Raw genomic sequence first — 22,122 nt, 5'->3', positions numbered from 1 at the left:
AAAATTAAAAGAAATAGGTCTCTTCTTCATGTTTTGGAGAGAATAATAAAAAACTTCATTGAATATGAAAAAAAAAATAAAATGGAAATAAAAGCCCTGACCCCCATAAATGTTTTATAATACACATACACATAAATGAAAATGATATGACTGTGTGGCAAAATCAAAAGAAACAATATGATTATATCAATATTTAGTAAATCCACTGTTATCATGAATATTTATATACATAATTGCTAATTAGAATTTCAGTAAAATGTTCAGATTTAGTTTTTCTTCATACATCAGATATCTTCCATATTTTCAGGTACATTCCCACCATTAAAAATATCTGAAAGAGACATTTATACTATAAATGATCCTCAAGAGGAAAAAAGAACCATAAAAATATTTAAAATAAATAAAAGAATAGCCATTTATCCAAAATCATATACCAAATGAATTAAATATATGGCTTAAAAGTCATTTAATTCATACCTTTTAGCGCATCTATTTTTTTCTTCAGAAGAGGGTGTACTGCTAATCTGGCAATTGCCCTTTCAGTTGCAGTAGAATCTGGCTGCAAATTGAAAAATAAATGGGAATAATAACTTATCATTAAGAAGAAGTGAATAAAATAAAATCTTTCAGTTTTTTTAAATTAGAGTTAGGGACTAGGAATTTGTTAATAGTGTTATTGGTTAAGTCATTTATGTAATCCATGATAAAGAAAATTAAAAATCATGTTGACAAAAATATTACTGCCTTTGAACAATTAAAATTATCATGTAATCAACAAAGAAATATTCTCTGAGTATTTAATATATTTCCAGAATTATGATAGGCATCATGTGTGATATTTTTAAAAAGTGTAATATATCTTATAATGGCAAAGAGCTTAAAAATTTAGTTAAGACTAAATTAATATGAAAGAGTCATATAACATATTAGTGCTATGCTTGGTGATACACAATTTATGATTACTGTAATGTTTGAAGTTCCATTTAATGGAGACCTAGAAATTATCTAATGCCATATATTTTTATTTTAATGTCTACTATCACTGCTGTATTCTCAGTATCTAACACAAAACTTGGCACATAGGTGACATTTTAATAAGTATTTGATGATGAATGAATAGGGAACTGATTATATATAATATTTATTTATATTATTTTATATTTTATTTATATGTAAATAATTTATGAATTCAGACAATTCAGACAATTGTTAATGTGTAACAAGTGTTGATATGGGAACTGGGAATAAAGTGGATACCAACACTAAGGTAACAGACTGAGTAGGCTTCTGTCTTCTCTATGACTCTATTATCTTTATTTCATAGGAACGATTTTTAAAAAATTACGAGAGGGAATATTACATTAATTTGAATTTCCATCTTTTGTGCTGCAAAGCTTTATTATAATTTAAAGTGATGCCCAAACTCCTTAGTAATACATTGGCTCTTCACAATCAGCATCTTATTCATCTTCCATCACTTCTCCACATGCAATAGCCCTGTCATGCCAAAAGAGAAAATTCTGGGGCTCTGGAACACTATGCCTGGCCCATCTACATTTGGCCAGCTCTTGTGAATCTCTAAGACACAACTCAAAAGCCAACTCCTTTGTATAGTTTTTCTAATTAATTTCTTTATGCCCCTTGGTACACTCAGAGCAGGGTGTATCTTTTCTACTAATAAATATACTTATCAAGCTACCTCAAAATTACTTTTCCATTTTTCATTTTCTTTATCAGATTCTGCGAGGGTAAAGGATTGAGATGGTTTCTTATTCATCTTGGTAAATGTGAAGCTGAATATGGTGTCAAATAAATGAATTAGTAGTATTTAAGATACATAGTTATTATAAATCTATTTTTGGTTATACAAAGCTTTTCCTTTTAAAAAAATGTAGACAACAAAAAAATCCTTGATAACATTGCTTGCTTTTCAGCAACACCTGATTTCAACAAATCAGAATTTGTTGAGATTCTAAGGACCTTTTGTTGAATTTCAACCCGGGGTAGATACAAATAAAGCCAAAGACAACCTCTTTCCTCTGCCCTGAATGTGAACACATGAGCATATACATACAGGAATGTTTTAGTGCTGCTATTCTCCCTGTAGGTGTTGGGGACTACATCTTCCACACCAAAATTAGGACTTGTGCCTAATCCTCAAAATCTGGGGTATAAGTAAAAAATAACAATCTCATTTTCTACCTTCCTTTAGTTTATTTCTACAGGTTCAAGCAATTAGAAATAGCCTTAACTTTAACTCATCACAGTAAAAATAATCAGCACTAAAATCACTCAGTAGCCCATAGACATCGTAATTGTCAAATGTCCAACCATAGTTGATTTTGGCTATGTTGTTGCTATCTTCTTGCTCCAGAGCATTGATTTTAACAAGTCATTTTTTTTCATAGACTATGGAATTTGAAAGTGGGAGGGCCTTTGTAAATCATCTGGTGTAGTCCACTCTTTTCATAGATGACTAAACTTAGGTCTAGAGAAGTGATCTGCCAAATTTAGAAAGGTATTTATGCTATGACAAGGCCCAGAGTCCAGAATTAATTCCAGATCCAGTGGATTTTCCACTATAGCTTTCTGCCTCCCTTTCTATTGCTTTTGTATGCATGTGTGTTTATATGAAAAGCAGAGAGATAGTGCTAAAAATCCAACACTCTCAGCTAAGCACTATGATTATTCAAAAATTGACAAATGACTGCAGTTAATAGCTTAAGTGCTTCTTTTTTTATTTCTTAAATGTCTTCCACTACAAAGCCTTGAGTATAGGGTAAAAACTGATTTGGAAGCAAATGATAGATATCAAGGCAATTCCATTTACTAAATTGATCTGGACAACTACCATAGCACATTATTTGAGGTTAGCACTTACGCCATAATAAAATTTTCTTACAGTGATCAACGTGTTCCTGGTCAATAATTAAAGCAGGACAAAATACCAGTGCTTCACGAAATTTAATAGGGGGAAAATCTTTATTTTCACTAATTTCTAGTTGAAACACAATGCTTCCTTCAATTTTGAATGTAGTTATGAGCAAAAGCTGTGACTTTGTCACTAACAGAAATTGTTGAGGTTATTACATCATTATAGACAATGCAGATATCCTGAAACCTGTAACATCAGTAATATGATTGTGTGTCCTACTACTTTGAAATTACGTTATTAGATATATTGCTAGATCTTATTATCTAATGTGTTAATAAAGTTATACATTACGGTGGCTTGAAGTTATGTACCGCAGAAAAACATGTTATTAATTTTAATCCATTCCTGTCATTGTAAATAGGACCTTTTGATGAGGTTACTTTAGTTAAGGCATGACCCAACTCAATCAGGATGGGTCTTAACCCTATTACTGGAGGCCTCATAGAGAAGGCCACAGAGAGAGAAGCCACAGGGAGCAGCAAAAAGCTGGCTGTCCTAAGAACCCAGAAGAGAAAGGAGGAGAAGCTGCTACATGCACTGCCAGGTGACAGAAAAGCCAAGTACCAAAGATAGTACAGCCAGCCCCAGAAAGCCACAGTCTTGGGGGAGAAAACATCACCGTGCTGACTCTGGACTTCTATCTTTAAAACCGAGAGCCAATAAATTCCTATTGATTATGCCTACTCCATTTATGGATTTGTTTTAGCAGCTAGGAAACTGAAACACATATATAGGCATTATATCATACACTTAAAAAATTTTTGATAAAGTATTTCAATATAATTTATCTCGTTTGTAACTACATGTTTTATCTTATGCATCAAAATCATTATTGTGAGAAGAGGTCCACAGGCTTTACCAAATGGTCAAAGAGGAACTGTCCTTGCTCCTAAAGACAACCTATGCAGTTGCATCTAGGATTCCATTCACTAAAACTTACTCTATCATCCTTTTCTCCCTCTCTTCCATATCATTCTATTAGCATATAACAAACGTTGTAAATGGTCCCATTAAAAAAACACACACACAAGCCTAAATAACTTATTTCTAAAATGCTTTCCTCCAGCTCCTACACCATTTCTCAACTAATCTTTGCCTACCTTTGCTCTCTTTCCATTCTCTCTTGAAACCACTTCCTTTGTTCCTTTAGTCCTCATAACTCCATTAATTTTTGTTTTCTTGTCTAGGTCACCAATATGCTTCATTCCTGACTAATTCAATAGTCAATTCCTAGTCCCAGATGTGACCTCTCAACAGCATCTATCCAACTTAGCAGACTGCTCCCCGCTTTCTTAAAATACTTTCTTTTTTCTGCTTATGGATATCATATTCTTTTGGTTTTGCTACTACTTTACTGCCCATTCCACACTATTCTACCCAGAGCCCTAGGGTTCAGTCCTTAGAATTCTTTTCTATCTATACCCATTCTCTGGATGATCCTATGAAAGCTCACTGCTTTAAATACCATCTCTAGGCTCCAACCTGATCTCCAGACTCAACCACCGACTAGACATCTACATGTCAAATCATAATTGTTTGGTTTTCTCCTCAAATGTGCTGCTTCTACAGTCTTCCCCATCTTACTGTATGCAATTTCCATTCCCTGGTTGCTCAGGCCTAAAATCCTAAAGATTATTCTATCACATTTCTGTTTCTCTCACACCTTACAATAAATCCGTCAACAAATTCTGTCGTTCCACCTTCAAAATATATTCAGAACCAGACACTTCTCACTAGTTCCACTCTTACTACCTGTAACCAAATCACTAACACCTCTCACCTGGACCAATGCTATCTTGCATTTTATTCCCCTGAAATCAGTTTTCCATATAGCAGGCACAGTGAGCTTTTAAAATGTAATCAGATCATGCTACTCCCATATCTGTCCCTTTTTAAGCTTTCAAACACTCAGAATATAATCTAAACTCCTTAGTTCCATGGGATCTTATCCCTGCTTCCTTTTCTGTTCTCCTATCCTATCTACCTGGCAGGAGAGGAGATCAGAAAAGGCCTTCTGATGCCTAGCCCATTCCATGGCAGGCTCTTTGCACCTGCTGTTCTAACTGGAATGCTCTACTCTCAAATATTTATTTACATGGCTGATCACCTCAATGTATTCAGCTCAAAAGTTTTCTGAACTAGCCTAACAATTCCATCACTCTTATTTCCTTCACACATCACTTACCACTGCATGCCAGTGCAGGTATTTTCATTTCTGTGATGCAGGGACTTTGTTTCCTGTAGATCCAATGCATCATAAATAATACGTACTAAATAAACATTCGATTAAACAAGTGAATAAATCTCACCTACCTCTTCAAATGTCTTTATTTCAAATTTACCCTCTGTTAATTTGCTAAAAGTTCAATGTAAAGAATCCCCCACTGTGCCAGTTTGAATATACTGTGTCCCCCAAACGCCATTATCTTTGATGCAATCTTGTGTGGGCAGACGTTATCAGTGTTGATTAGACTGTAATTTTTTGAGTGTTTCTTTGGAATGTGCCCCACCCAGCTGTGGGTGCTGACTCTGATTGGATCATTTCCATGGAGGTGTTGCACCGCCCATTCAGGTTGGGTCTAAGTTGAGTCACTGGAGCCATATAAATGAGTTGACGGACAGAGGGATCTCACCAGCTGGGAGTGACGTTTTGAAGAGGAGCTACAGCCAAGAGGGACACTTTGAAGAAAGCACAGGAGCTGCAGATGAGAGACAGTCTGAAGATGGCCAGTGAAAGCAGACTCTTGCTCCAGAGAAGCTAAGAGAGGACAATTACCCCAAGTGCAACTAAGAGTGACATTTTTCAGGAACTGCAGCCTAGAGAGGAATGTCCTGGGAGAAAGCCATTTTGAAACCAGAACTTTGGAGCAGACGCCGGCCACGTGCCTTCCCAGCTAACAGAGGTTTTCCGGACACCATTGGCCATCCTCCAGTGAAAGTACCCGATTGTTGATGCATTACCTTGGATGCTTTATGGCCTTAAGACTGTAACTGTGTAACCAAATAAACCCCCTTTTATAAAAGCCAATCCATCTCCAGTGTTTTGCATTCTGGCAGCATTAGCAAACTAGAACACCCACCCCTGCCCCAGTAATGCAAGCATTTTGAGTACACAAGAAACTTCAAAGACAAGATAAAGGCAGTTTGAAATACATTTAGTTTGGAACGCCTATCTGGGTAATGGCACTCAAAGAATGACTTTAAATTATACCTGTTGCAAACCTTTTGTCGTCAGGATGACCTGTGGCCTAATTACTTTGATCCTTATTCTTAGACATATTTTCTATTCAACCTTCTCCAAGAAGTCAATCCTTCTGCTTCTTTGACCCCTTGCTGAGTCTTCCTGATGCAACACAGGGTTGCTTATCCATTTTATCTACCTCAGAAAGAAATATGAGAGAATCTAGGAAGCAAGCCTACTGCTGATATCCTGAGTGATTTGGTGACAAGCTGGGCTACTGAAAGTATGGGTCAACCACACTTGCTTGGGTTTTATAGAAACCATATTAAGAACATAGAAACCCAGTGATGGACATGATTTTTCATGCTGAAAAGACTCAATATATGAAAATAAAGAGTCACATCAGAATATTAGAGTGTACAAGATTGCAGAGAAAAAACATCAAGTCACATAAACATCACACACAGAAAGGGATAAGAAACAGGAGTGGTTTTGGACTTCACAATAGCAATTCCAGAGGTCAGAAGACAATACAGTAACAAATGCCTCTAATCTTCTGAAGGAAAAACGATTTCTGAGTAGTAGAATTACATACTCAGGGAAGAATGAAAATACTTTCAGATATGCAAGTGGTTTTAATAAGTTAACATCCCTTGTACCTTTTCGCCCAAGAAGCTACTGGTTCCACTAGAATGAAGAAGGATACAAGACTGAGAATGAGAAAGAAAGAATAGGATATGAGAAACAGGAAATCTAGGCAAAGGGAATCCCCAGAATGCTAATGACAGGAGATCCTGGGGTGGGAGAAAAGCTGGTATGTCTGAATATTTTGACAGGAGATTTCAATAACCAATGGAGAGTTCGCTGTCACATTAGTGATAAATTAAAAAAACTAACAAAAAGAAATAAACACAACAATCACAAACTACAGGAAGTAAAAATATTACACAGAGAAAGGAAAAGTAATAATCTCTCACTACAATATAAACGTTCATCTAATCTAAATTTGACCAAAATGTATTGGGAGGATGGAAAGTATAGGGAGGGTATGTATATGACATAGTGGCTGGAGGAAGAAAGAGATATAAATCCCCATCTTCCATAGCATGAAGTCAACACCAACTGCAAGTGCTTAAAGTTGAAAAGTTAATATAGTATTAATATACACACTGACACAGGAATAAATAACAATCAACTAAATTCACAAATGTGCCAACCCCCCATCCCCCAAAAAATTGCAGAAATATTTGATTTTCAAAATCAGGGGTTGGCAAACTGTCCCAGAGGCCAGTACTGATATGTTGCCTGTCTTTTTAAATGAAGTTTTCTAGGAACATAGCTAAACTTATTTCTTTATGTACTGTCTATGGCTGCTCTCATGCCACAACAACACAGCTGAGTAGTTACAGCAGAGACCATATGGATTGCAAAGCCCAAATATTTACTATCTGGAAAGTGTGTGATGCTTGTGTGTAAGTATAATTGGAGGGTAGGGTGGCAAAAATTTAAAGAAGAACAAAAGAAAAAAAAATTCAGTAGGCTCAGGATGTTTAAAAGTTTAATCTGAATAAAAACACAGCAATGACAGATTTATACACAAACAAAGGCAACATGTTATACCAATAAATGTGCATCTAAAATGGTGACATAATTTGAGATTCTGGCTTATTTAGTAAACAATTTATTATTCAGTGCAGAGGAAACATATTTTAATCCTCACAACTAATCCCAGAACACTTAGATGTAAAAACAACAATAATGACAACAAAAACAAGTCCTGACAAATGTTATGCTCCCCAAAGGAAACTGTTCTTCAGGTTACAAGGGAAAAAGAAGACACTCTAAGAAAACACTCCAAGGGCAGCTGTTTATCTTTAGCTGCTTCTTTCATTTCCCCCTGTAGCTACTAAAAATTCATTTCAAAGTTATCCCTAATTTATGAGCTTTTGTATTTGTAAAATAGGTAAAATAAGAAGTAACTTCTTATTACATGTTTTAGATAGAGGTTCTGGGAATCCTAAATAGATTTTGACTAAAATGTACTCACCCACAATTATTCAAAAACACATCTACTGCTGTTCCCATGTCCCTGCTTTGACAATTTGCCAAAAGCTTTAATGAACTGGGTACTTTTCCTTTCATCTCAGTTACAGAAAGTTTTAGAAGAACAGTGGTAATAATAATAGTAATTGTAATACTTTTATGTCTCAGTGTGACTCTAGGTAAATACTGTTTGGCAAAAATTCTTTTATCATTTTATAATTTCTCATATCCTGGATGATCTCCCAGAATAACCACAATTTAATGATCTGACTTAAGTTCTATTAAATAAACAGGAGCCAGAATCAGACTTACAATTTTAGATTTGTGTATTAATCTAATGAATGAAGACATTATTCATATTTGTGATACATGTTTTCTTCCAAAGCTGTGTTTTTATGCTACAATCTTTGTGGAGGACTTCTCTGGAGAAAATACCAGGTTAATAAAGCGAGATCAATTAAAAAAGCGCCATTGCATTGCATAATCCCAGGGGTGCTACTCACATTGCAGTCGTCACTACTGGAGTTGTGCAATGCATAGCCAATGCACACATACGCAGCTGCAGTGAGTTCAAAGACAAATAGAAAGGCTTGGGTTTATGAGATATATAGGATGCAAAATGGAGTAGTTACAACTGATCAGGTATGATTACTTAACAATCTAATAGGCTGAATTATGTATACCATGGCTCTAGGTCCTGTAATTCTATGCAACTTCTATTTTTTTTTTTAAAAGTTAATGCTATTAGCAAACAAAAAGAATATATATTATTCTATTAATAAGTAATTTGTTACTGATGAGGGTAGTAACTTTCAAGGAAGATTTTTTGATTATACGATACTCTAACATATTCTGATAATAGGCTTCTTAGATCAGCAGCTACCAACAGTAACAGTAGTGAAATATTTGATGTGTGGCTTATTCAGAAAACGTATGCGGTGTAGGCATTTGAATTCTGGTAATCACTACACCAGAGAACACATTTTGTGCCTCTAGGCAAATGTTGAAGAGCTATAAATACAAAACCCAGTTTGTACTATGAGGCAGTGTCCATGTCCTCAACAGTAGCTGACATTAAATTTGTCTCACTGTTTAAGAACAAAGGATTGAAAATAAATGGCTTCTCAAGTTCTTATTCATTTAGCTCAAAATCTATTTAACAAAAATGCTGTCTTATGGGTGTGTGGCATTACCAATGTTGTACCATAATTTGAAATAAACATTTCAAAATGTACTTACTGCTTCTAATTTTTATAAATTGGAAATTTTATAAAATCAGCTACCCAACACCATGGCAAAGACATTGGAGAATGAACTGCTTCTGTTATATTGAAATAACAAAAATGCCAGAGTTGTTTAAGAATACTTGATTGGAGATCCAAGATAGCGGATCAAGAGACAGAACAAAATTCTCCTCTATGAAAAACACTACATATAGGACAGAAAGTGCTCCGGAACCGTAGTTCCAGGGTTCCACCAGCTGGGGAGGGACTTCTAAACCCACAGTGACAGAACTTGGAGAAACCAAAAGACTGCGTTCAAGACAGGTGAGTGCTTGGCCCAGAACGCCACTGGGGAACAGGCAGCTGGAGCCAGTGGATGGCACGGTGGGGAGCAGCTCCCTGGGCACCCTCCTCACTACCTGGCGTGGGTGATAACACTTCAGAGACCCGCAGCCAAGAGACCCTGTGCTAGGACTAGAGGTTGGAGCAAGCAGACAAATGCAGAAAAGGCAGCTTTCCATGCCCTGTGTAGCTATCTTTGCATCTGGCTGGGAGACAACCCTTCAAAACCCTACAGCTGAGAGCTTCTTTGAAAGAATTTGGGATTTGGTGGGCTTGTGAAGGCATCCACCCTTCTTCCAAGGAAGCCCACAGTGTGTACAGCCTAGCACCACGGAAGCTGCATGGAAGTGCCAGGGGCCCTCCCCCAATCCCAGAGACTGGTGGGCCCATGGCAGAGATGGTCTGTGGGGCATTTAAGTGCAAAGGTGAGATGCGCAGCTCTGCAGGCCCAGAGTACTCCACCCGCAGCCCTGGGAATGGCCGGGACCACTGTGTCTGGAATGAACTCCCTGCAAAACTACACAGGGCACGCCCCCCACTCTCAGGGCTGGCAGTCCCAAGTGAACATGGAAAACTGGTGCACTGACTGGACCTCCACATGGTTTTGAACCCCACTCAATGCACAGACAAAGTTGGGGAGAACTGGCTTGAGTGTAGCAGGTGGCGCAGGAGCACCATCTGCTGGTAGGTCTGGGAAATTGCACTGCTGTAGCTCTGCCAAATTATAGACAAATTTTCAAATAATCCTGCATATCCTAATCAAACCCTATCAAGCTAAGCAAATGCCAAGAGGCCAAAATCAACAGAAAATTATAAAGCATGTGAAGACAGACATAGGGGACTGGTGGTTTGATGGGCTGAGCCCTCTACCATGGGACTTGCCCTTGGGAAGACTGTTGCTGCAAAGGAGAGGCTAGGCCTGCCTATAATTGTGCCTAAGAGTCTCCTACCGAATTCTTCATTGTTGCTCAGATGTGGCCCTCTCTCTCTAGCTAAGTCAACTTGGCAGGTGAAATCACTACTCTCTCCCCTATGTGGGATATGACACCCAGGGCAGTAAATCTCCCTGGCAACGTGGAATATGACTCCCGGGGAGGAATCTAGATCCAGCATCGTGGGATGGAGAACATTTTCTTGACCAAAAGGGGGATGTGAAAGGAAATGAAATAAGCTTCAGTGGCAGAGAGGCCCCAAAAAGGAGCAGAGAGGTCACTCTGGTGGGCACTCTTACACACAGTATAGACAACCCTTTTTAGGTTCTAATGAATTGGAATAGCTAGCAGTAAATACCTGAAAGTATCAAACCACAACCCAGAAGAACCATTGAATCTTGAAGACAATTGTATAACAATGTAGCTTGTGAGGCGTGACAATGTGATTGGGAAAGCCATATGGACCACACTCCCCTTTGTCCAGTATATGGACGGATGAGTAGAGAAATGGGGGCAAAAAAAAAAAAAAAAAAAAAAAAAGGCACCCAGAGTTTTTACTTTATTTGTTCTTTTTCACTTTAATTTTTATTCTTATTATTTTTGTGTGTGTGGTAATGAAAATGTTCAAAAATTAATTTTGGTGATGAACGTACAACTATACAATGGTACTGTGAACAACTGAATATACACTTTGTATGACTGCATGACATGTGAATATATCTCAATAAAATTGAATTTTAAAAAAATAAAGCATGTAAAGAAACCAGAAGATATGGGTATCCCAAACATCCAAATTAAAAAGCCAGAGGAGACACAAAACTTGGAGCAATTAATCAAAGAAGTACACACAAACATCAGTGTCATGGCTCAGGATATACAGGACATGAAGAAGACTCTAGAAGAGCATAATGAAGAATTTGCAAGAGTTAATAAAAAAACAGCAGATCTTATGGAAATAAAAGATACTGTTGATCAAATTAAAAACATGCTTGAGATACGTAACAGCAGATTTGAAGAGGTAGCGGAATGAATTAGCAAACTCAAAGATACAGTGATGGAAAGTGAAAGCACAAAAGAACAAATGGTGAAAAAATTTGAAAAATTTGAAAAGGATGCCAGGGAAACGATGGACAACATGAAACACACATATATAAGAATTATTGGTGTCCCAGAAGGGGAAGAAATGAGTTAAGGGATAGGAAGAGTATTCAAAGACATTTTTGGGGAAAACATCCCAACCATTCTACACGACATAAATATGCAAATCAAAGATGACAAACTACAAATAGACTAAATCCAAATAAACCCACTCCGAGACATATTCTCATCGAATTGTCAAAGGTGGAAGAGAAGGAGAAAGTTATAAAAGCAGCAAGAGGGAAGCAATTCACCACATAACAAGGGAAACAATGTAAGACTAAGTACTGACTACTCAGCGGGCACCATGGAAGAGAGAAGGTAGTGGTATGATATATTTAAAATTCTGAAAGAGAAAAACTGCCAACCAAGAATTCTTTATCCTGCAAAGATCTCTGCAGGAAGAGCTTAAAATTTTCACAGGCAAACAAATGCTGAAGAGAATGGTTAACAAGAGACTTGCCCTACAAGAAACACGAAACGGATCTCTACCAGCTGACAAAAAAAGAAAGGAGAGAGAAGTCTGGAGAAAGGCACAGAACTGAAGAGTTTTTGTAAACATACCTTAAAGGAAATAAAGAGGGGGGAAAATACATCTGACAAATAAAAACCAAAGGATAAAATGTCTGATTCAAGAACTGCCTTCCCAGTAATAACACTGAAAGCGAATGATTAAACTCCCCAGTTAAAAGATATAGGAAGGCAGAATGGATTAAAAAATATGAACCATCAATACCTTGTTTACAAGAGACTCATCTCAGACCCAGTGACACAAATAAATTGAAAGTGAAAGGATGGAAAAAAAATACTCCATGCAATCTACGGTCAAAAGAAAGCATGGGTAGCAATACTAACTTCAGATAAAAAAGACTTTAAATGCAAGGATGTCATAAGAGACAAAGAAGGACACTATATACTAAAATGAAAGGGACAATTCACCACGAAGAAATAACAATCATAAATATTTATGGACCCAAACAAGGTGCTCCAAAGTACCTGAGACAAATACTGGCAAAACTGAAGGAAGCAATAGATGTTTCCACAGTAATTGTGGGAGATTTCAAAACACCACACTCTTCTATAGATAGATCAAACAGACAGAAGACCAATAAGGAAACTGAGATCCTAAACAATGTGATAAATGAATTAGACTTAACAGACATATATGGAGTATTACATCCCAAATTACCAGGATATACATTATTCTCTAGTGTTCATGGAACTTTCTCCAAGATAGAGCATATGCTGGGGCATAAAACAATTCCCAATAAATTTAAAAAGACTGAAATTATCCAAAGCACATTCTCTGACCACAGTGGAATGCAACTAGAAGTCAATAACCACCAAAGTTATAGAACATTCACAAAAATCTGGTGTGATAGTTTGGATGTATTATGTCCTCCAAAATGCCATGTTCTTTAATGCAATCTTGTGAGGGCAGATGTATTAGTGTTGATTAGTTTGGAATCTTTGGATTAGGTCATTTTCATGGATATGTGACCAATCTGACTGTGGATAATAACTCTGATTAGATTGTCTCCAAGGAGATGTGGCCCTGCCCATTCAGCATGAGTCTTAATTAAACCACTGGAGCCCTATAAAAGCTGAGACAGAAGAAGCTCAGTGCTGCTGCAGCCGAGTCATTTTGGAGATAGCCATTGAAAGCAGACTTTTGCTACTTCAGAGTTTGCCTGGAAGAAACTAACAGAATACCTCCAGATGCCTAGAGCAAAACGTCCTGGGAGAAAGCCATCCTGAAACCAGAACCCCGGAGCAGATGCCAGCCACATGCCTGTGCCTTCCCAGCTAACAGAGGTTTTCCGGATGCCAATGGCCTTTCTCCAGTGAAAGCTGATACCTTACCTTGGACACTTTTATGGCCTTAAGACTGTAATTTTGAAACCAAATAAATACCTTTTACAAAAGCCAATCCATTTATGGTATTTTGCAAAATGGCAGCATTAGCAAACTGGAACATCTGGAGATTAATAACACACTCCTAAACAATCAATGAGTCAAAGAAGAAACTGCAAGAGAAACTGCTAAATATCTAGAGATGGAAGAAATGAGAACACAACATATAAATCTTATAGGATGCAGTGAAGACAGTATTGAGGGGAAAATTTATAGCTCTAAATGCAAACATTAAAAAGAAAGAAAGAGCTAAAATCAAAGAACTAATGGAAAAAGTGAAGAAACTAGAAAATGATCAGCAAACTGATCCAAAAGCAAGTAGAAGAAAAGAAATAACAAGGATTAAAGCTGAAATAAATGATATGGAAACCAAAAAAACAAAAGAGAGAATAAATAAAACCAAAAGTTGGTTTGTCAACAAGATTGACAAACCCTTAGCTAGACTGACAAAGTAAAAAGGAGAGAAGACCCAAATAAACAAAATAATAAATGAGAGTGGGGACATTACTGTGGATCCTGAAGAAATTTAAAAAAGGATAAGAGGACATTATGAAGAATTGTATGCCAAGCAACTAGACAATTTAGAGAAAATGGATGATTTCCAGCAAACACATGAACAACCTAGACTGACCAGAGAAGAAATAGAAGACCTCAACAAACCAATCACAAGCAAAGAGATCCAATCAGTCATCAAAAAGCTTCCCACAAATAGAAGCCCAGGGCCAGAAGGTTTCACAAGTGAATTCCACCAAACTTTCCAAAGAGAACTGACACCATTACTACTCAATAAAATGGAACACTACCTAACTCATTTTATGAAGCCAACATCACTCTAATACCAACACCAGATAAAGATGCTACAAGAAAGGAAAACTACCAATCTCCCTAATGAATACAGATGCAAAAATTCTCAAAAAAATCCTTACAAATTGAACCCAAAGACACATTCAAAAAATGATACACCATGACCAAGTGGGTTCATCCCAGGCATGCAAGGGTGGTTCAACATAAGAAAATCAATCAATGTTAATACAACACATTAAAAAATCAAAAGGGAAAAATCAAATGATCATCTCAATAGATGCTGAGAAAGCGTCTGACAAAATTCAGCATCCTTTTTTGATAAAAACAATTCAAAAGGTAGCAATTGAAGGAAACTTCCTCAATATGATAAAGGGCATATATGAAAAACCCACAGCCAGCATAGTACTCAGTGCTGAGGGTCTGAAAACCTTCTCTCTAAGATCAGGAATGAGAAAAGGATGCCTGCTGTCACCACTATTATTCAACATTGTGCTAGAAGTTCTAGCCATAGCAATCTGGCAAGACAGAGAGATAAAAGGCATCCAAATTGGAAAGAAAGAATAAAACTGTCATTATTTGCAGATGATATGATATTTAGAAGATCCTGAGAAATCAATGACACAGTTATTTGAGCTAATAAACAAATACAGCAAAGTGGCAGGGCACAAGATTAGTGCACATAAGTCAGTAATGTTCCTATACACTAGACAAGAAAAAGATTCCATTTTCAATAGCAACTAAGAAAATCAAGTACCTACGAATAAACTTAACCAAGGATGTAAAAGACTTTACACAAAAAATTACATAACTTTACTAAAAGAAATAAAAGGTGACCTGAAGAGATGGAAAGATATTCCATGTTCATGGACAGGAAGGCTGAACGTCATTAAGATGTCAATCCTACCCAAACTGATCTACAGATTCAATGTAATTCCAATAAACATTCCAACAATCTACATTGCAGACTTGGAAAACTAGTTATCAAATTTTTTGGAAGGAAAATGTGCTGGTTTGGATCTATTAAGTCCCCTAAATGCCATGTTATTTGATGTATTCTTGTAGGGGGCAGACATATTAGTGTTGATTAGGTTGGAATCTATCGCTTGAGTGTTATCGTGGAGATGACTCAATCAACTGTGGGCAAGACCTTTGATTGGATAATTTCCGTGGACGTGTTTATACCGCCCATTCGGGGTGGGTATGAATTAAATCACTGGAGCCATATAAATGAGCTGACAGACAGAGGAAACTCAGAGCAACTGAGAGAGACATTTTGAAGAGCTGCTGCAGCTAAGACAGGACAAAATGCCCCAAGGGCAACATTTTGGAGAATACCATTTTGAAACACAACCTGGGAGCAAGAAGATGCCAGCCATGTGCCTTCCAAACTAACAGAGATTTTCCGGATGCCACTAGCCATTCTCCAGTGAAGGTACTCTATTGTAGATGCCTTATTTTGGACATTTTATGGCTTTAAGACTGTAACTGTACAACCAAATAGCCCCTTTTATAAAAGCCAACCCATTTCTGGTATTTTGCATTCTGGTAGCATTAGCAAATCAGAACAGGAAAAGATGCCTCGAAATGATAAAAATATTCTAAAAAAGAAAAACTAAGTGGGAGGACTTACCTTCCTGACTTTGAAGCTTAATATAAAACCACAGTAGTCAAAACAGCATGGTTTTGGCACAAAGACAGACATACTGATCAATGCAATAGAATCGAGAATTTGGAAATAGACCCCCAGATCTATGGTCGACTGATTTTTGATAAGGCCCCCAATTCCACTGAACTGGGACAGAACAGTCTCTTCAACAAATGGGGCTGCGAGAACCGGATATCCATATTGAAAAGAATGAAAGAGGACCTCTACCTCACACTCTATACAAAAGTTAACTCAATGTGCATCAACACCTAGAAATAAGAGACAGCACCATAACACACCTAGAAGATAATGTAGGAAAACATCTTCAAGACCTAATATTAGGAGGTCGTTTCTCAGACCTTACACCCACAGCACAAGCAATGAAAGAAAAAAACAGATAAATGGGAACTCCTCAAAATCAAAAGCTTCTGTACCTCAAAGGAATTTGTCAAAAAGGTGAAGAGGCAGCTAACACAATGGAAGAAAATATTTGGAAACCATGTATCTGATAGGAGACTGATACCTTGCATATATAAAGAAATCCTACAACTCAACAACAATAGTACAAAGAGCCCAGTTATAAAATGGGCAAAAGATATGAAAAGACATTTCTCTGAAGAGGAAATAGAAATGGCTAAAAAACACATGAAATAAATGTTCCTCTTCACTAGCTTTAGGGAGACACAAATCAAGACCACAATGAAATATCATCTCACACCAATAAGAATGGCTGCCAATAAACAAACAGGAAACTACAAATGCTGGAGAGGATGTGGAGAAACTGCAACTCTTATTCATTGCTGATGGGACTGTACAACAGTACAGCCACTGTGGAAGACAGTTTTGTGGTTCCTCAGAAAACTAGACATCAAGTTGCCCTACAATCCAGCCATTTCACTTCCCCATATATACCCAGAAGATCTCAAAGCAGGAACATTAAGAAACATTTGTACACCGATGTTCATAGTGGCACTGTTCACAATTGCCTAAATAAAGATGGAAACTCCAAATATCCTTCAACAGATGAATGGATAAACAGAATGTAGTATATACACATGATGGAATACTATGCAGCAGTATGAAGGAACAAGGTCGTGAAACAAACGACAACAAGGTTGAACCCTGAAGACATAATGCTAAGAGAAATAAGCCAGACACAAAAGGAGAGATATTGTATGTTACAACTAAGGTTAACTCCATGAGAAACGCAAAATAAGTGTCTTATAATGTAGAATATAGGGGACCTAGAGATAAACATAAGCTAGTGATGGGGGAACGATAATATAATATGTACAGATATGATAATGAGGGTAATCTTAATGGTATGGGAATGGTCAGGAGTGACTATGATTTGTTAACAGAATTATAAGTATTAGTGATTCATTAAAGACAAAAATGTTTGTATATGGTTGTTTAAAGACATATAACCCACAGAGTAACACCACAAACCTAAATAAGCGTTAGCATGATATACTTATAAGATATGATACTGATGCAGACGGTTAACAGCAGAGTGATGCATAGAAAAACTACCATTACATATTAGAAACTATATTTAATAGGAAAATGTTACCAAAACTACACTAATACTAAGGATGAATAATTAGCAGCCAATAACAGCTCTGGGATGTACTGTTATGATAATTGTTTAGAAGTCGAGAGTGATGATCATTGTACAACAAAGTGAAGATAATGTAAGAAACTGACCATTTATCTTGGGATAGCATATAGATTAAGTAAAGTTAGGAACCCACCACTTAATAAATCAAAGCCCTTGACTTGAGGCTTTCTCTTATGATATTTAAGGTTACAACTGGGAGGCTGAGATCTCTTATAATTATGCCTAAGAGGCACCTCCAGGGAACCTCTTTTGTTGCTCAGATGTGGCCTTTCTCTCTCTAAGCCCAACTCGGCAAATAACCTACCCCACGCCCCCACGAGGGACATGATTCCCAGGGGAATGATACTCCCTGGTGACATGAAACATGACTCCCAGGAGTAAGCCTGGCCTTGGCAGTGAGGGACTAAAAATGCCTAATTGACCAAAAGAGGGAAAAAAGAAAGGTAACAAGCTGAAGTCACTGTGGCGGAGAGATCCCAAATATGTTCGAGATGCTATCCTGGAGGTTTCTCTTATGCAAGTTCCAGCTTGACATCCCTAATGGCCACAGTATGCCATGCACTTACCAAAAGTATTCCCCAAATACCTAGGTGCCTACCTGAGATTCTGTAAAAGATTCACTCACTGAGTTTTATCTTTCAGAAACTTAAATTCACCAGAGTGTTCCTATGCCAGACAAGTCCTAAAACCCAGAGGCAATGGCTTCTTTAAGAACAACAATCAGATGCAGCCTCCTTTCCCATATTGTTGACACCCCTTTTAATATGACCAAGGTAGGGTGTTCACTGCCTAGACACCCCTGAAGATGGAGAAAGAGATTAAGTGAGAGGAAAGGGTAGCAACAAACAAGATAAGATTTAACAAAGATCTGTGAATACTGAAACTTAATAAAATTACATTTTTTTTTGGACGCTGGGGTGTTGGAATGGCTAGAAGGAGGTAAATGACATGGTGGAACTGAAGCCTATAGCACCCTTTGGGATTTGCTCTATAGTTTCTTGTTGAATTGTTCCTTGAAGTTCTTCACTTTTCTCTACACACTTTGTATTGTGTAATATGGAAGGGCCTTAAAACTATGGAAGTGTAACACATAACAATTTTTGAAATTACCTATATAACTGCTTCTTGAGCTGTACATCAAGAGTTGACACTTTTCTATATGTATATTTTACAATAATGGAATTGGTTGAAGTTATGGAACTGTGACCCATGATATTCTTTGAAATTTGGTAACAACTTGTGAAATTGAACTTTGAAAATTATCACTGGTATGTGTGTATGTTAAAGATCACAATGATGAAAAAAATACTTAAAATATCAAAAAATAATACAGTACAGAAATAACATAAAAGCCTTGCTAAGTATTAGAAGGAAAGTGATGTATAAAACATTTGATTTTTTTTTTCTTTTTTTGGCAAAACAAAAATCTAAACACTGAGAGAATAAACACAGTTGTTTTTATATCTGAGGCAATAATGACTCTGAAGGGGGACTAAAACATATTACCAGAATGTCTGATCTGGGAAGGCTCTTTATTGCAGAAATGAAAGAAAGCAAAAGCAAAAACAAAACGAGAGCCAGGGATGGTAAGTGACCTGCCTGAAGTCATACAGCTAGTGGCAAGGCAACATTGATTAGAATATAGGAACTCACAGAAATTTAAGCATCTTGCCTTTGTTAAACAGTAATCTTTAGAGGGTGAGTTCATAATAATGAGGATATTACCAATCACTTCTTAGAAGTGCATCCAAATTGTTACCCTAAAAGTAAAGGAATGTCACCTGTAAGTACTAATTAAAATATATTACTATAACACAATTATTAATTATAATAATGAGAATTGGTCTTTCACTGAAATGAAAATTAATTGTTTATTCAAGGCATTCGTAAACAGAATGCATTGTAGTAAAGAAGTTATAAATCCTTAAAATACATCAGTCTAGTTCTTCAAAATTCCTTATATTTAGCTGCTAGCTGGTTTTAATTAATTCATATCTGTTCTTGATGGTCTGTTAATGATTTACAAATCTGAGTAGCTTATGATTTTGGTAACAGAAAAAAATATTTTAATGGGAAAAAACTGCAAATGGAAACTGTTATTGACATACGTCAGTTACATACTTTATAAATACTAGGGATTTAATTTTCCATTCCTAAAAGACCAATGAAAATGTTATATATGTAATTCTTAAAATGTCTGATTTAAAAATAAAAATGTCTGAAAAATATCATAGTTTACAAATTATAGCAGGCATTGAAATAAATTTTTACTCCTCAAATGTCAAATTTAATCTTTAAGCCTTTCTTTTTCATTTTATTTTTAAGAAATCAATTAGAAAATCCTTCCTTTATATTTTTAAATTCATATTTTAACAAGAACTAAAGGGTACATAGATCAAAGGCTTTATGTAATAGACTTAACGGTACAGAGTTGATTTCAAGATTACCTCGCCAGTCAGGAACAAGCTGGAACTCAAAATCTGGCTTCTGCATTCAATCTAATGTTCTAGGCTAGTTTTCCTCTAAACTATTTGAGATAACTTTCCCTCATCTTGTGACCTAACTCCAGATGTTTCTACACTAAAAATCACATGAAGTCTGACTCAAATCTTTTTGGAAAGAAATGAAGTATACAAATAATAAAAGAGGCTTTTAAAGCAAGTGGTCCCAAGTTCATAACTTTGGTAGTGTTTTGGGTCTCTGCTGCATGTTGAGATAATGTTCGCATTTTACTTAAGGCACTGGGCTAAGTGCAGGAATCATAAGAAGGAGGAGAGCAACCTCTGTCAGGAGAAATTTCAATCCCTTTTTCCCTCATTTGTTTCCTGCCCGTCTTTCTTTCTGACTGACAGTCTCCAACTCTATATCTATTGAGTCTCACTACATGAAGGCAGGATCTTACACAATGACATAAAAACGTGACCTTTGTCTTTTGGGGGCTCATACTCCTTCTAATTTAAAAGGCTAATATAAATGCACAAATAACTAATAAAAGGCAGAATATGATAAAAATCATAAAAGAAAACGTTAAGGAGGTATAAAGAAGGAATCAAAATACAGTGATATATTTTAAATTTAAATAAATTTATTTTGAAGCTTAAAAGCCTAAGGAGTCTCTGTGAACAGTTTTTACACCTGCATGAAATAGTCTTCACAATACTGGGAGGTATGAGGGAAAACCACAAGTTTCCTTATTGACACAATGTTTGCTATGGAAAATTCTTGGGAAACTGATTTTCATACAACTCCAGCTACTTCCATTTTCAAATAAATTTAAAAAAAAGGGAAAACACTTCATCTTTTACTGGAAAAATTTTATTTGGCATATGAGGATTGAGAACAAAAAGTATTTGGTGTTCAATTTTGAAAAGAATTTCGAGACTGTACCTGTGAATGTAAACAATAGGCTAAAAGTGAAAAAGATCTCTTCCATATAACGCTTAATTCCTTTGAAATTTTTCTAGAATCAAACTGACTCCAAATCAACTGGCAGAGGTAGAATGCTAGCTGCACTACTTTTAATATTAATTGAACTTAATTTCAAATCTAGGTTTTATCTAAAGCTATAAATCAACACATAAAAATTTGTATTCATTGAAAACATTTTAGCTAGGCTGAACTGTGGCAAACTGAGGATGGATACTTAGGAAGTGATAAAACATTTTCAAGTTTCAATATTATATATTAACTCAACTAAGGTTTTTTAAAATTAAATGCTGAACATAGATAAATGGAGTATTTTCCACAAGAGTGGAAAAACTATACCACTATACTACCCTTTATTTTATCTACTGACTGTTCCTAAGTTAGAAGTAAAGAAAAACAAAATAAAACAAAACCAAAAAAACAACACTGAAAATTGGACATATATTAACAGTTTTGTGTGGAAATTAAATAAGGTAAATGGCAAAGTTAATATGTATGTATAACTATGTCTATATCTATATCTATCTACACATGGAATGATATATGCAAACATTATTAGGGCATGGCAAATAAGCACAAATGAAAAAGCCAGTTCATTAAATGTTAACAGAAATTTTAATCTTTCAAGTTAACCATTTCTGGATCAAATGGAGAAAGCAATAGCTTTTCGGTAGGGGCATGTCTAGTTACTATTACTTTCTTCCTGCTTTTGTAAGGATTGACCTCATCACTGCAGTATGTACCCTAAACCATCAGGTTTGCTCTTAGGAAATGGTGTTGCTTATCTTTAATTAAAACTTACATTAAATTCTAATTATACTTTCCCTTGGGTCCTATTTCCAAGAGTAGATCCATCTTTAAGTTTACTATTCCCAAAACACAGATTGTAATGTCATCTAGTCAACTGAGGAAGAACAAA

At 36.3% G+C, this 22,122-nt stretch overlaps 1 protein-coding gene across 1 annotated transcript in view; it reads right to left on the bottom strand.

Moving 5' to 3' along the window:
* Positions 1 to 22,122, bottom strand: part of SRFBP1 (serum response factor binding protein 1) — a 104,501-nt gene that overhangs the window by 5,809 nt on the left and 76,570 nt on the right. Inside the window, exon 5 of the mRNA XM_037801897.1 lies at positions 478 to 559. Coding sequence (XP_037657825.1) covers positions 478 to 559 — 82 coding nt within the window. The remainder of the gene's footprint in view (positions 1 to 477; positions 560 to 22,122) is intronic.

The sequence above is a fragment of the Choloepus didactylus genome, chromosome 13 (genome assembly GCF_015220235.1).
Source record: "Choloepus didactylus isolate mChoDid1 chromosome 13, mChoDid1.pri, whole genome shotgun sequence".
Classification (NCBI taxonomy): domain Eukaryota; kingdom Metazoa; phylum Chordata; class Mammalia; order Pilosa; family Megalonychidae; genus Choloepus; species Choloepus didactylus.
This window is presented reverse-complemented; position numbering and strand designations above follow the sequence as displayed.